This window comes from Triplophysa dalaica, chromosome 4 (assembly GCF_015846415.1).
Source record: "Triplophysa dalaica isolate WHDGS20190420 chromosome 4, ASM1584641v1, whole genome shotgun sequence".
NCBI lineage: Eukaryota > Metazoa > Chordata > Actinopteri > Cypriniformes > Nemacheilidae > Triplophysa > Triplophysa dalaica.
Window position 1 is genome coordinate 1,350,054 of NC_079545.1, and position 15,877 is coordinate 1,365,930.

Sequence of the window (15,877 nt, forward strand, 5' to 3'; positions counted from 1 at the left end):
TAAATCTATATCCTCAGGTGTTTTAGGCTTCTATCATGTAAGCTTACAGAACCACTAAGGGCTGAGTGATGAGCATGCAGGGCTGAGAGAAGGTTCAGATCCTGATGATTGTCCGGGTCAAACGGGACGTTTCTTTTGAGAGATTTTGCAACTTTCCATTCAACTTGGTAATAACAAAGTTTACCAACAAAGTTTACAATGGTAATAACAATGTTTTAATGAACTTTTTTCTGTAAATTGTTCCCATCTGTGTTTAAATGTTCACTCAAAATTGCATCATTTCCTCACCGTCATATCATTTCAAACTTGTTTTATGTGGAACACAAAAGAAATTTTAGAGAATGTTGACAATCAAACCGATCTCAAAGGTGTGAACACATAACCACGGAGACATTTTTCAAAATACCTTCCGTTTGTGTTTTATTGAAGAAAGAGTCACATAAAGGTTTACAACCACATAAGGATAAATAAACGACAGAAAGGCGTTAAAGTCCCTGTGATCCGGAAGTTGCGATCATTTTTACTTCCGTATTCTGACACAATTCCGAGTGAAAATAATTTTCAAATAGAGAGATTGTGGCACGCGTTTTTCGCTGCATCTATTATTTACTTTAATTAATGCAGTATAGCGTCACTAAACTCCGCCCTCTCGCGGTGAGTTGTGGGAAATACCAGCCGTTAATTGTCCATGGATTCACACTACGAATTTTCACCGGAAACAGTAGACCATCCGGGTTCTTTCAGTATACTATTATTTGGGACATACTAATTCCATGTTCGAATACTATTTAGGACGGATAGTATGCGAAGTGAGACGCAGCACCAGACTGACAGTTGAGGGGGAGGAGTTAAAGGATGCTCCGGCAGAGAGCCATTCAGAGAGAGAGGTCTGCCAACGGAAGTCCAAAACGCTAGAGCGTCACGTGATTCATGGAGCCTTCAGATAGATCCATAGGAAGTTATGGTTTCTCTTTAAATGCTTTATTTCTTTTTTTTTATTCATTAAATGGCTTTCGTCTTTAATTGGGTTAGATGTTCACCTCAGTTTGTCTGTTTAGTCACAGCTCCATGCGTTACTAGTATCTTCCGGGAACTATTGAGGGCCTCCATGAACGTGAAGTTGACGCAACTCTCTCAATGGATCTGCTCCGGCCAAGCGGTCTAGTTTACGTCATTTGAGACTTTAACTGAAGATTATGAGGGTACATGAATTTAAAAAAGAAAATCATCAACATTGAAAAGCTATTTACTATTAAGGCTGCAATATTCCAAGAAAAATATAATTTTTCTTTTCAGTGGGACTTCAAGCAACAAGACGTCTTAAAAATATATATAAATTTCACCTATTTTTCACTTTATCATACTTTCTGGTTGATTTAAAAAAATTGAAAAGTTTTTATTTGTGATTTAATGCTTCATTCTGATAAACACAAAACAGCAACGATTCACTTTGATTTAGCTTTGTTTCGTACAAAACAACTTCTCCAAACACAAATGGCTCGAGTCCTTTTACAAACCTTTATAACATTTAGGATTCTTCCATTTGACAGAAGGAACGGCTCATTTCCCAATGCAAACACCAGGAAATGAGTCCAAAGCAACACAGATACAACAGTCATATTTTGCAGTGCGACTGAATATGACTTCATTTAAATGTACAACGGAATACACAAAGACAAGCGCAGAGCTAGCAAACACGGTCACAGACGCTTAAAAATTGTGATAACCATACAGTACGGGAACATCCCTCACAATCCAAAATGAAAAAGCCAACGTTTAACTCAAGAACCGATGATTAAAAAAAGCAATAAAAGATGTGAGGGTAAAAGTTTTTTGGTTTCACAGTTCATCTCGACGCACTGCTTACATGATACAATGGCAGTTTGACAAAACAAAGAGTAAAAAGCACAGATTTAAGTCAGCTTTCTGACGAACAGTTCATTGTAAAAAAAAACGTACATTATCTACAAAACAAATGGGGAAAAAACAGATGAAGCATTATTATCTCCGGTAACGGCCTCTCTCCTTCTCTCTCTCGCGATCTCGAATCCGCTCTCTCTCACGGTCTCGCTCTCTGCCGCGCTCCCTCTCTCTGTCCCGCCGGGCGTCACGTGGGCGGTCTCGCTCTCTCTGACGGTCTCGTTCGCGCGGTCTGCTCCTGCGTCCGCTCACCACCGCCTGCGTGCGTCTCAGGAAGTCGTCTACACGCATGTCATAGTCATGCTGCCGGAAAAGTGAGAAAGAAAGAGTGAGCAACGCCGTACGGGTGTATCTTATTAACCTTGCAGTCTACTGCCTACATACTCAGCATCAGGAGTGCACATATTTAAACTTAAATACATATGAAAGTTGAATAAGGCCCATCCGTAATGTGTTCTGATGGTGTTCGAGGATCGCACACACAAACACAAATCGAACATCATCTAAAATGCCCCCCGTGTAGGCAGCTCACTAGGTTTCACGGCTATCGGGCACATTCCTCAGCTGAGCTGTGGCTAAACATTACCAGACTGGAAGCAAAAGAGCGAACAACCCTTTTCTCTCTGAAGCGGGCGTCATGGGGCACGGGGTGATGTCCGGAGTACGGTGGGTGGGCCTGTGGTGGTGGAGGATGATGCTGGTAGTACGGGTGCTGAGGCGGGTGCTCCATTCCGGGGTACGGCGCCTGCACGAACGAAACGATAAATTCATGTTAAAACAAATCACGATAGCAGTTCGTAGTTCTGTCACTGCTCCTTATTACTCACCATTCCCTGCCACGGTGGTGGAGGACCCATGGTGTGGTGGAATTCTCTCATGTAGTCATTATAAGACTGGAAATAAAAATGTGTGTGTTAATCATTTTGAACGAAGGGTGATTTATGACAGCTAACTCAAATATAATCTTGAATGGATACTTCAGGTCTTACTGTACACCAGTGACGTAGTCAGACGTATATTTTTGGACGGGCCTGGGCAAAAGTGAGCGGGCACCTTGACTGTCTTGGTTGTGTATTTTTAATCTTCTTTTTTTTTTTTTTTAATAAACTACGGCACATAACATGCTACCAACAAACTACCACGTTTCCAAAACACGTTTATAACAAGTATTGCATTAATATTAGACTCAAATCTAATTTTTATTGATTTACACCTTAATTAAAGTTTTCTGTAAATGCCTTTTATTTAATCAATTAGGCACATTTATTTAATAATCAACGCCAAAATAAAATACCAAAACTTTAAATCGCACATTAGACTGATGAAGTCTATATGAAGTTTTTAATAATAACTCTTTGAAAAATGAAAATAGCGCTTCATTAATCAATTCGTCTATTAAATAACGTTCAAATAAAAAACAAGGCTGGGGGAGTTCTTTCCAAGGGAAATACAAGTAAAAACAAAACATTAATAATATAAATTTGTTTTGACATCGCGCTAGCTAACACACAGCACTTTAGGCTAACTGCATGAAGACTCACACTCACAAGTCGATTAAATTCATTAAGCATCCAAAATGACATTTTATCATTTGAATTAGAAATGACACTGTCATGTTCTTAATGATGTTGAATACAATAACATTACAATAATTTAATAAATAAAATATTTTTGTAATAACTGGGCGGGCCTAATCATAAAGTGGGCGGGCCTGTGCCCATCAGGCCCGTCCTTTGGCTACGCTCGTGCTGTATACCATTCGAGAAATCTCTTTGAGAAATGTGCAAAATGGGAAGAACAGGAATAAAAAGACTTACTCCATTAAGGAACACGTCTCTTCTGACACCAGTGAAACGCCTGTGTAAAGAGATATAGAGGTTTATTATGCGTCAATTCACAATGAAAGAGAAGGAAAGCTGAGATTTTACCTGTCCACGTGTGCGTTCCGTGGGTCCGGCATGAAACCTAGAATGACGGCAAGAAAAGAGAAAACTCAAAGACAGCACGGACATTCTGAACACCTGTAATGACTTTCTTTCTTCAGAATACAAAAGAAGATATTTTGTAGAACGATCAGAAACAAACGACATCGAACCCCACAAAGCATTTCAAAAAATATCTTCTTTCGGCTTCTACTGGGCAGAGTCATGTACAGGGTAACAACCACATGAGGATGAAAAAGCGATGACAGAAGTCATTATATTTGACTTCAATACACTGAAATGTAAAAAGAGAGAAAACAAGGCGATCGTCTCGTGGTGCAGATATTGACCTGGTCTCTGTGGGAATTCTGGAGGATAATCCATCCTGGGCCGCTTCCGGTTGTGCATGTCATATTCCTCTGGACGACGCCTACGTGAATCAGGTACATTCATGTGAAACACGGCACAGATTGAAAAACACACAAATGATATAGCTCTGTCCTTCACGTCAATATGTATGTATGTGGGCTCACGTGTTTTGATGTGAGTGTTGCAGGAATTTACTTTTTCACATGTGGATGTGACCTTTACATGATGTACATGATTATGATTATTATTCTGCTAACAGGAATGTTACAGGTGCAGGTTAAGCTCTCTCGACGGCATCAGTGGCATAATGTTCATTACCAATAATGCTGCAAGCAAATTAAGTGCATGAATATAAAAAGGTAATGTTTCAAACAACAGTCTCAAACATTTGAGGGTGTTAACATTAGAATAAACAGACAGAGAAAATTGTGCAAGAACACACACATCAAGTACACAAACCCAGAAGATCATACTCAAAAATACTGATCGACAAAAACAGTACAAAAAATACAACCTCCACATTTCTGCGCCATTAGTTCTATAACCATTGATTTGAATAATTATTTATACGGTATTGAACATAATGCCACAAACACCGGAAACAACTTGTTAAACCTGTAAAATTCCTTCCACGTCAAACCCGTGATTTTGTGGTTCTGTCAAGGGTCACCCCACGTGTGACACATGCCGAAGGACACTTGTGATAATGTTTGAGATTACTCATTGTGAATTCAGCACTCAATAATGAAATGTTAAAGAAACCCAACAAAACAAACAAACAAATCTGGTTGAAGGTGCAACATACCGCATTCTGGTCGTTTTGCGACTGTTAACGTTGGCAAATACTTATCGAGTAAAAGTTCATCATAAAACAGTCCATCTTATGCTTTAACACATTTTAAACGGGAGGGCCCGGTAAGTCGGAAGAAGGGGGAGCGATAAGTCCATTTCAAATCAAACCCAAAAGACCAAGAGAAGATCCAGACATTTGGAAATAAGCTTCTCTTGGGCCACTCAGTCCGTGGAAGGCTCAGAGAAACGCAGAAGAAGGGAGGGGTGGAGGCGTCCAGAGGAGGAAAACCAAACCGCCTACCTACCGCCAGGTGCAACATCCCATCGAAGCGGGGCTGTTTTTTTTTTAAACAAAGGGGATGGGGAATGGGGAATGACATGCGTGATGTTGAGTCCATCAGTGAGGGACAGATAATGTAAAGCAATATTTTTTCTGGAGAGAGTAGGGATGCTTTATGTCCATGTTTGGGCCTGTTTGAGGGGTAAAGTGAAGGCCGCCCTCATTTCGAGAAGGAAGAGAGTTCATGTATAGCAGGACTCTATAGGAACAGTCCCTGGTGAGATCGGAGTCCATCGGCACTAGCCCTCTCTCTCCCTCACTTTCTCGCTCTACCAGCACATTTTATCTATCTACATTGACCAGCACACACTGGGAAAGAAAACCCAGATCAGAAGTCCCAAAATACGCTCCTCTTGAAAGCTTTTTTTTGGGGGGGGTTTGCTTTAACAACGACGGCTTTCTGCCCCTCAAACCGACGCGTCATCTTCTGCTTAACATTAAAGGCTCCTTTTAAAAGGGTCCCATATTTGACTGGCTCTATTCCCCACGGACTCCTGCAAGAAAAGGCTTTGGGAAGAAATGTAAACAGTCTCATCTACAGACAGAAACCAACCTCAGGGCTACAGCTACACCGCAGCGCTCTGAGGCTCACACTTACACACCACCATCAACATAAGGTGAACAGAACGGGAGATGGACGCTCCGACCGGTCCGGTTTCAGGCTCTTCTCTGAGCGATGATGAAGACGAAGCGGGAACAAAAAAACACCCCGCCTTGCGCCCTTCTCGTCAGGTGACGGGGACGCAAGCGTGCACTATCAGTCCAAAGAATATTTCTAACCTTCCCGGGTCTCGAGGGGCGGGCTCTCTGTGGGGGGGTCGGCCCCGAGACCGAGGCTCGGAGTGCATCCTCCTCTTGTGGCGCATTCTGTGAATGACCTGATTCAAATCGATGCTCTCGTCGGGGGGGAAGAGCATGCACAGCTGTGTCCCGCAGTCCAGTTCGATCTCCTGGAGCCCATCGATTACATCCGTCAGATGAGACGCCATACAGGGCGGTTGAACAAAGACAAAATGAACATGATTTAATAATGAAACTCGATGGAAAAAGAAACAAGCTTTGTTCTGGTGTTGACATCATTTCATATCAATACGGCAACATTTAAACATATCGACAAATAAAAGAAACAGCTTACCTGTCCGTCACGTCCTATCTTCACAGGCTTGTGCTCGTTCCATGGGTTGGTAAGGTGGGCCGTTTTGGTAAAAGGTAATTCACGCCTTTGGACAGGAAGAAACACATGATGTGGAGACGTTTTCTTGTAATTAAGAAGTTTATTTCACATATTTTTTGCCTTGTATAATCAATTGTTTGGCATTTGTAAAACATTTTACAGCGTGACGTTTTTGTTTCATATCACAACGAAGAAGCACAAATATTGTCACGAGTAAATACCTGCAAATCCAGTCAATTTTGAAGACTCCTCCGAGCATCTTAGCATTCATGCCTGCGGGCAGCACCCAGTGGATGGGAGATCCTCCGTGATGAGACTCAGAAGAGAGACGAGCAAAACCTGATAAACCAAACGCCAAAAGATTCAATCTGTCAATTCTCCAGCATTTGAAAAGAAGATTTCATAATTTATCCAAACTGAAATCCCTCTGCAGGTCACACAGAGAATTACAAAACAGTCAGGCTAATAAAACTAAGCCGTGCGTGTTTCAAGACTAACAGGTCATTTATATTTCATGAATTCTGTTGTTTTTTGCAAGAACCACCTTGAAATTTCCCGCTCTCCCTGACAGAGAAGACGAGTAAGACGCTTCGGGCCGAGCGAAAAGCAGCGTTAAGTTTCTTCTCATTGACAGGCAGAGTGGACCACACACCCTGAGGAGAGAGAACAGACGCTGGTTAAACTGGGTAGATGTAAATGAAACAACGTTTCTTTAAAATGAATAAACAGAGTAGTGAGCGGCGTACCTTTGCTTTCGCCAGAGAAACATTCTCGTGGTTGTTGCTCTTGATAAGGAAAAATCTGGCCTCTCTCAGGACGTACTTCAGCTTGCTGGTTTGATCTTTACCGACTGAGGAAAGACGGAAATCTATTTAAAATACAGACACTAGAGATTATAAACATGGGTGTCACAAATGCTATCAAACACAGCGAGAGTGTGATGCTCTTACGAGTGAGTGAAATGGCCTTCCTCACAGCCCGGACAGAAGACGACAGTTTCTCGTGTTTCTTATCAGAGCCTAAAAGTCAGAAATGAAACAATTTGATCAAAAACAAAAAAGCATATGTTGCTGCAGGCAGATGCATGACTGCGGACCAAAATGAGTTTCAGTCATTAAATATCATTACTAAACACGGTTCCCATCATGAAAAAAAAGAAAGAAGAAAGAAAACATGAGATCTGGTTGTTAGAAATTCACACTTCAGGTTGCCATCAGGTGTGCATACGTGATGCACCGAAACGATAATTGACCACCATAGTAGGACAAATGACAATGGTATAACATTTTCCAAGAACTGTTTGTCTTTTGTGTTTACCAGAACAAAAAAAGTATACAGCGATTTTTCCTACTATGGTAGTCAATGGGGTCCAAGAACTCATGGTCAAAAGCATTCGTCTACATATCTTTCTCAGTGTTCATTAAGAGCAAAGACATTTATACGGATTTGGAACAATTCGAAGGCGAGTAGGGATGTGCACGATTAACCCAAAATATATATCACGTGATTTATGCACAACTTGTAAGTGAAGAACAGTTAAATGCTTCTGCATCCGAAAGCCAGAGTGTGCTCTCGTGGAGAAACTCAAAATTCTCACGGCAGAAGAAGACCACCACCCACATAGTTCTAGGAAATGCCTAAGGACATGTTTTTATCACTGTTCCTCAAACCTTTTCATGGTAATAAATTATATTTATAATGATCATGTTTGCTGGGTGTTGCTTTTTTAACTCAAACTCACACTGCACTGCTTTTAGATCGAGCAGCATTTCCAACTGATCCCAGAGCCGTGGTTCACGGACAAGCTACGCATAAATAAAAGAATCAATCCCTTGCATAATCGCAGCCAGCTTGATTTCAGCAGGATTTAGTGGCGATTTACATTAATCCTGCACATGCCTAAAGGTGAGTAAATGACAGAATCTTCATTCTTGGGTGAACTGTCACTTTAAAAGGAGTCTTTGCAAAACTGCTCAACTTATTTTAAATACCTGCTTCCTCATGTAAAGACTTATAGTTCTGTTAAATTTCAAAGGTTGTGTTAAGCACACATAGCGTGAGATTGTTGTCGGCACTTAGTAACCAGACTACATCAAGCAGAGATTTCAGAGAGTGTTTTCACATTTTGACAGTTTTGGTTCGATTAAACTGAACTCTGATCTCTTAGTGTAAATGCTGCCATCCCAATCCTGTTGCGCACCAAACAAGCAAACCCACAGTTCCTAAAGAACTTTGCGTGCGGTTTGTGTGAAATATAAACACAACATGAGCTAAAGACATCTGAACAGGAATTGCTGACCCTACAAAAATTCACATGATTTGACAACATCAAGCGTTTACATAAGAAACTCCTGATGCCGTTTTGACGTCTACAAAACCACCAAAAGTAACAACCAAACCACCAATGTGAACACGCCATAAGAGATGCAAGTTGTGTAGTGTGCGCTTAAAATGACTAAGATATTCTCTGGTGCTGTCACGACAAAAGTTATGTTGATTTTCCTAATCATAATTTTTTTTAGATGTGTGAAAATTATTTTCTGTGGTTATAAACATTATGACACAAATGCTTTCAACACAGATTCATTTATATAAGAATGATGCCAGACAGCTGCGTATGTAGACTGCAGACTACGAGTCCACTGTGATTGAAACAGAATTACAAGCCACTTAATAGCTCATAATATGAAAATGGTTACTATTTAATTAAAGGTTATCTTCAGTAGCTCATACCTGAGGCCTCAGAGCCTGAGATGGAATGCACAGACTCGCCATCTGAGAAGGAAACCGACTCAGACTGGGAGTCACTGGCCTCACTGCGGGTGTCATAGTCATTCTGTTCAGTGGCCTCTCGTGGGTCATCTTCCTCTTCCTCCAGCTCATACTCCTCTTCTTCCTCCTCTTCCACTTCTTCTTCCTCCTCCCCTTCCTTCTCTCCTTCCTCCTCCATGACCTCCTCCTCCTCTACTTCAGAGCAGTTGCCCTCAGTGGAAGCAGCGGCGGAGCTGGCCGTCTCCTGATCTGACGCGTACTCCTCTGAATGAGCTGCCTCCTCGTCTCTGGAAGAGCGGCTTACTCTGCCCGTGCTGTCCTCACTGGTCTTCCGTATCTTCAGAGAAAAAAAACAAGCGGAAAACCTTTATAAACACGGCACTGAGCGCTACGCATGAACATATGCGGTAAAGCGGATACACACCTCAGTGAGGTCTCGCATCAGCGGTTTGATCCGTCTTTGGGACTCTCTGCTGCGTGACACGCCTTTCTCACCGTATCCTTTAGACAGATCGGACTGAGGAGCGCTCCCTCTTCCGCCGTGGCTCTTTCTGTCCTCATACAGGTCATCGGGTGCACGTCTTCCTCTGGGATTGCTGCTCTTTTTGCCGTTCGATCCTGCAGAATGGCCGGCTCTCTTCGCCGTCTGTCTGGTGGTGTGTCCTGAGGATCTGAGCCGCTTTGCGTCCTGGCTGTCTCCTCGTTCATTCTTCCTTTTAGACCCTGAGACGTTTGAGAATCGAAGGGATTCAAATGAGGAAGTAGTCTATGAGAGAGATCTACACTTTTTCGTGTAACAAGTAAACCAATAAATGTACCTTTTTTCGCATTAATATCATGTTCACTTTCTGGGTTGTAGAGCTCGTCGTCCTGGTCTGGAGCATCCGTCAGAATATCTTCCAGTACATTCAGTTCTCCATCTACAAGTCGGGGAACATACAATGTCAACATTATTATCGAATCTTTGTCTGTAAGACTTTTAATAATTTAAACTGCTACAACAATACACATGTTACCCAATAATTTACACAAAAAAGAAGTAACACAAAATATTATTTTGTTTATTATAGAACAACTTCAATGAGAAGAGGATTCAGTTCAAAAGTATCATATTGTTTACATGACATCCCATTCACATTTCACATGTGACAACAATGACATGTTTCTCTAAAACAACATTAAATACCAACAAACACGCTACTTAACATCAAAAACACGAAACCCGTCTTATTACACAACATAAACATCAACTTCACCACGTTCAACCACACAACACATCAAATCCCGAACAATAACTCGAGTTAGCATCATGCTAACGTTAAGCTGTTGTCCGTTATAAAACAGTCGAACTCACTTCATGCAAAATTTTCTACGTGAATAACTTTTAACTGAGTCATTCACATTATTAATAACTGTTTATTGATTAAAATAAAGAGTGATGTATGTAAATATCTGCGCCTCATAAAGACACTGAGATCGTTTACCTTTCTCGTCCCTCCTGTCGCCGGACATATTCAGCCCTCTTTGGATTGAACACAGGCGTTAGATTTCTTTTTCTTTCACTATAAATGTGTGTGTTTGTAAGTTCACGGCTGTTTTAAATAAAACTCTCACACGCAGTCGTGTGTTTTTGTCGTGTGAGTGCGTGTGTCTGCTGTAAAATGGCGGCTCTCCCTCTCGCGCGACGACTGGAGGGGTTGCCAGACACTCACGGAAAAGATCACCGACCGTCGCGGTGACAAGACGGTCATCGATGACAAAAAACAGAAATAGATGCGCTGGCTTTGTGGAAATTGAATAAATAAATTATTTCTGTGTAAAGAGTAAAACAAAAATACTAAATCAAATTATTTTTATTTCCAATACTGTTTGAAAAATCAGACTTTCATTGGTAACTGTTCTTTTGGTTCCCATCAGCCAGATGCAATCCCACCAATAAAAGCCAACAACCACAGACCCACAAACACCATTAAAAAGCATTAAAATAATTCCTAATAACTATTAAATCCATCAGATTATATTATTATATTTTGTTATTAAAGCTGTGTTTATCTGGACTTGGCCCGGGCCCCTGGGACCAGACATTTTTAATTTTCTTATCTTTTTATGAACTCATTCCAGTGAGACCAACTACTACAATTAGTGTACAGAACTATACAACTTTTAAAAGAACTATAAAAAAAATGGATGGAAGGCAACCACAATATTGTACATTCACTCATTTTTATTCTTATTTTTTGCTCTGCGATCAGGAACAGTCCTCCTGAAACACTTGCGGGACAGAAAACAGCAGGTTTTGATGAAAATGAACAGACTGAGAGTAAATATGGTGAGTAAGAAGGCCATGACATCCAGTAGATAATACTGATACCAGGTCAGTTGGTGTGCCTGAACTCTCAGGTGTTTCGCTCCTTTATTCCTCATCACAAACTCGATCCAGAACACGGCCTGATCCAGAGGCTTCATGGGCTGATCGTGATGAATTCTGGACAGCTTCATCATGCTCTCCTTGTACCTTATTCAACAAAGAACAACATCTTCAAGAACATTCTTCAGAATGTTGGTCTATGATCTCAAGAATATTAACAAACCTTAATGCTTTTAATAAAATGTACAAATATTTGTTGGGGCTCAAACCCACGAACACAAGCTCTAAAGGAACTAGTTTCTTTCTACTTGAACTTACGTTGTATTATAAATGACAGTGTTGAGAGCGTCCAGCAGGTCTTTGGACGTCATGGTGTTGATGTCGAGGACGACAGCAGCTCCTTTGCTTCTCATGTGGTTGAGATTATCCGGCTGATCAGCAAACAGTGGTAAACCCACCATAGGAACACCATGATAAACAGCTTCATACAGTCCATTCGTCCCACCGTGAGAAAAGAAGGCCTTCGTTTTGGGATGTCCTACGAGATGAAGCAAATCTTCATGTCTCTGACATCACTGGACATAAATAATGTGAAGTGAACACATGGCCACACTTTCTTTACCCAGTAAATCATTCTGTGGGATCCAGTCGTAGAGTTTTGTGTTGGGGGACAGAGTTTCTGGGCTTTTCCCACTGTATCGCCACACAACCTGTGCAAATATACACACAAGGAAACTTAGTCAAATATGTACATAGTCATTGTGGTTGCTTTGATGAAGTTATGTTTTTTAATTTCTCCATTTCACTGTTACCCTGTCTTGTTTTGACTGTTGTTTTGACTTTTAAAGGTTTTCTGTGATTAATTAATTAATGTGATTATGTAAAACACAGTTTCTATTATTATCACTTTGTTTGCATGATATCTGAAATAAACCTATTACTTTCTGGATGTAATAAGTGTTTTCAGAACAGGGATGGAGTGGTCAATGCCAAAATAATGTTGCAGTGAACTCACATGAACATGATTTAAAAGTGTACACGACATGGGTCAACCCTGTATAAAATTAAAATACAAACCAAGTTTTCTCTGAACTGTACAGCATCCTCCTTTATTATTAAGAAGCAATCACATCCAGCACATTTAAAGTCTTCTGCTGGTGTTTTGTCAATATTAACAAACAGTTCTCTTAATTTAACAAGAAGTTTACAGTATGTGAGCTCTGACGTCTGTTTTATAGGTCTGGGGTACAGTTCACTGCCTAATAAATGAATAAATGTCTTGCACTTTGTGCTTTAAACCTATAGCGCCTGTGTTTTTGTCTTCAAATTAAAGTTTGTAATGTTGTGATTCATCTCAGAACGTCTGCTGATGTAAGAGAGAGTTTTAGACCTTTTGTGGGATCTGAGCGAAAGCAGAAGCGATGATGTTGGCTCTGTCCATTGTCAGAGTATCGATCATAGAGCCTAATGAAAACACCACAATGCCGTGATCTCCTGAACTCTGAACAAACTCCTCCAGATCCTAACAAACACATAAATTCACACACACACACACACACACACACATATATTATATACTGTATACTCAAAAAATAAAACACGATGATTAAAACATGATAACATAATAAAAAACATGATTTATGAGTTATCTCATTTGGGAAACTCTTCTTATAGTATATACACAATTTTCATCACAAAACTATTCTGATTCATAAATATCCTTTTAAATTACCTAATAATACAGTATGTGTTAAATAAACCAGCTTTAAACTCAGCTGTGTGAAAATCACTGTAAATTTACAAATTTCTTACAATTAAATCATACTTTTGCAGAAAATATTTGCCAAATTATGTTGTTTAGTAATGGAGATGCATTAAGTTGAGCACAAAGAAAGATATTTGGAAGAAATTTTGCAATTTCTAGTTCTGGCGCATCATAGGAGGATCTTATTTATTTATACTCTTGAACACAAAATTTGATATTTGAAGAAAGAGTTCTCGGGCACCTTTGACTACCGTTTAATTTGTCCTATCGTGGTAGTCAATGATGTCCCGGAACTGAATCTGACTCACATTCTTCCAAATATCTTTCTCTGTGTTCATCAGAAAAAGAAACGAATACAGGTGAGTAGCCTAAACGATGACAGAATTTAAATTTTGGGATGTACTGTCCCTTTAAGTCAAATGGAAACAAAGAGTGATGACTGAATGCACTTGAACGATTTCACCCTGAGACGTTACCTTTTCAAGAGGTTTGGCAGGTTTGCAGTGTAATCCTCCAACAAATTTAAAATTAGGCATCAATGGTCGAGGAAACTCAAAATCCCAGTAAGATCTGATCAACCAGATGTCGGCCTTTCCCATCGTCTCACACATAGTTGTGGGTTTACCTGTAAAAGACAGAAATAATGTTGCTCAGAAACTCTTCAAACATTTGGAGTTACAACAACAGCCCGTTATTTGATCCCATTCGCATACACAAACCATCCAATTTGGCACCAAAAATCATCACACACTCACCTAAAGACCAAAAAATCTCATCATCATTTTTTTGCCCTCATATGGTTAAAAAGTGTATGTGAGTCTTTCTTAAGTGAAACACAAAAGAAGATATTTCAAGAAATGTCTTGGTGATTTGGTTCATACAATGAAAGTCAATAGGGCTCAATGACTTTTGATTATCAACGTTATTCAAAATATCATCTTCTGTATGAAGAAAGAAACTCATACAGGTTTGACATGAGTATGAATAAACGATGAAAGAGAATTATTATTTTGTTGCAAACCGTGCCTTTAAATAACATTTCCTAGTCATTCTGACCTTTGTGATTGTATATGCGTTGAGTTACATACCACACTTACAAAGTGTCATGAACGTCTCATGACATCACCGGCAACGATTACACTTCAAGGTGAGTAAAAGATGCATGAATTACCATTTATTTCAGTGTAAAGTGCATCAAAGTTAATCCTAGTGTTGATTTTGAATAAAGCTGTGCATATGATGTACAGGAGCATGTTTTCTAGTCTCTCCATGAAGTTCATCTTGTCAGTGAGGTGGTCGGTCACACCGGCCGCAGGAACATATGATGGTGTGGTGGGCAGCTGTCCGCACATCCGCTCAAACCCGTATGCGAAGGTAAAGCGCAGCGACAGCACGTGCGGTATATTGAGTGTCTGCGCCATCAGGTCGGTGCACGCCATCATGGGATCGGATAAAAGCACATCGTAGTGAGATTCCCTGAGCGTGCGTAAGAGATCCGGATTGTGAAACATCCCATAGCAGGTGTCAGATGCCACAGCCAGGAAGTCAGTCATCATGCGCCAGAACATGAAGACCTTCTCGTATTTAGGTGCTGTGTTATTCATCCAGAGGTTGATGAAACTGTCCCACATTGCCTTGGCTTGTTCTTTCTCCATGTTGACTTTAAAGACGTTGAAAGTAAACTTCTCCTTCTTCATGTGTGGCACAGACGGTGAGGAAGAACTGGTCAGAACGGTCACGCTATGGTTGCGCTCCACAAGCGCATCGATGATGGTGCGCATGTTGTGCCAGTGGCTGAACTCGCCCGGCATTACTAAAACCCTGCCGGCGTGGCCGAAGTCTGTTCCACACAGCAGCAGAAACACAAGCAAAGGCCCAGATATCATAATGGAGTAAGTGTGGAGTGACAGGAATCCAGATATACATGCACAGGATTGGGGCGAAGGTCGGGTTATATTTGGGAGGGTGGGTGCAGTTTGTCCCCTGCAAAAACAAGTTATTTATTTGCCCAAGTAGATATGCAGACAGATAGCGGAGCTTGTGAACTTGGCTTGCGAAACGTTTAACTTTCACTCCAGTCAGAAGGAAGGGTCTCGTGCATGTAGCTAAGAGTATCCCAGTGTCAACACGTTAGACTGTATTTACTCATTTCATCAACTCAAGACCCCTGTAATAATCACAGATCATAACTTGTACTCCATCTCTGCTGGAAGGTTATTTACTTTTTACGAGCTATAATTGAAAAGTGATTTCATTGAGCCGTAAAAAATGAGAACCTGTGCTTGTTCAAGGGCAGGAATTATTGCAGTAGAATATTGTATATTTAAAAAAAAGCTATTTCGTTGCAACATTGCAAAGAAACAAAAAGACTTTAGGGAGTCGACACAGTGCTTGACATGTTTTCAAGACAGCCAGAATGGATAAGGAACTCAAGACGCAGCTCATGGGATACAGT

General features: G+C 40.6%; 2 protein-coding genes across 4 annotated transcripts; both read right to left on the reverse strand.

Annotated features, from left to right (window-relative positions):
* Positions 1-1,371: 1,371 nt before the first annotated feature.
* On the reverse strand, positions 1,372-10,990 carry ythdc1 (YTH N6-methyladenosine RNA binding protein C1). 3 transcript variants are annotated; one of them, XM_056746951.1, is made up of 16 exons: positions 10,774-10,990; positions 10,108-10,209; positions 9,714-10,012; positions 9,251-9,626; positions 7,468-7,536; positions 7,264-7,385; positions 7,062-7,170; positions 6,739-6,856; positions 6,479-6,563; positions 6,124-6,293; positions 4,193-4,272; positions 3,849-3,885; positions 3,738-3,777; positions 2,748-2,813; positions 2,507-2,665; positions 1,372-2,223 (listed from the first exon to the last, which is right to left on the reverse strand). In XM_056746951.1, the coding sequence occupies exons 1-16, from the start codon at positions 10,799-10,801 to the stop codon at positions 2,002-2,004; spliced, it is 2,082 nt and encodes a 693-aa protein (XP_056602929.1). In that variant the 5' UTR covers positions 10,802-10,990; the 3' UTR covers positions 1,372-2,001. The 3 variants fall into 3 exon arrangements, with proteins under 3 accessions (XP_056602929.1, XP_056602930.1, XP_056602931.1); XM_056746952.1 differs by having other exon boundaries at positions 7,264-7,367; positions 10,774-10,989; XM_056746953.1 differs by having other exon boundaries at positions 2,534-2,665; positions 10,774-10,989.
* Positions 10,991-11,495: 505 nt separating this feature from the next.
* LOC130419938 (UDP-glucuronosyltransferase 2A1-like) lies at positions 11,496-15,356 on the reverse strand. Its single transcript, XM_056746957.1, has 6 exons — positions 14,594-15,356; positions 13,899-14,047; positions 13,048-13,179; positions 12,280-12,367; positions 11,976-12,195; positions 11,496-11,804 (listed from the first exon to the last, which is right to left on the reverse strand). The coding sequence occupies exons 1-6, from the start codon at positions 15,306-15,308 to the stop codon at positions 11,504-11,506; spliced, it is 1,605 nt and encodes a 534-aa protein (XP_056602935.1). The 5' UTR covers positions 15,309-15,356; the 3' UTR covers positions 11,496-11,503.
* Between the last annotated feature and the right edge of the window lie 521 nt (positions 15,357-15,877).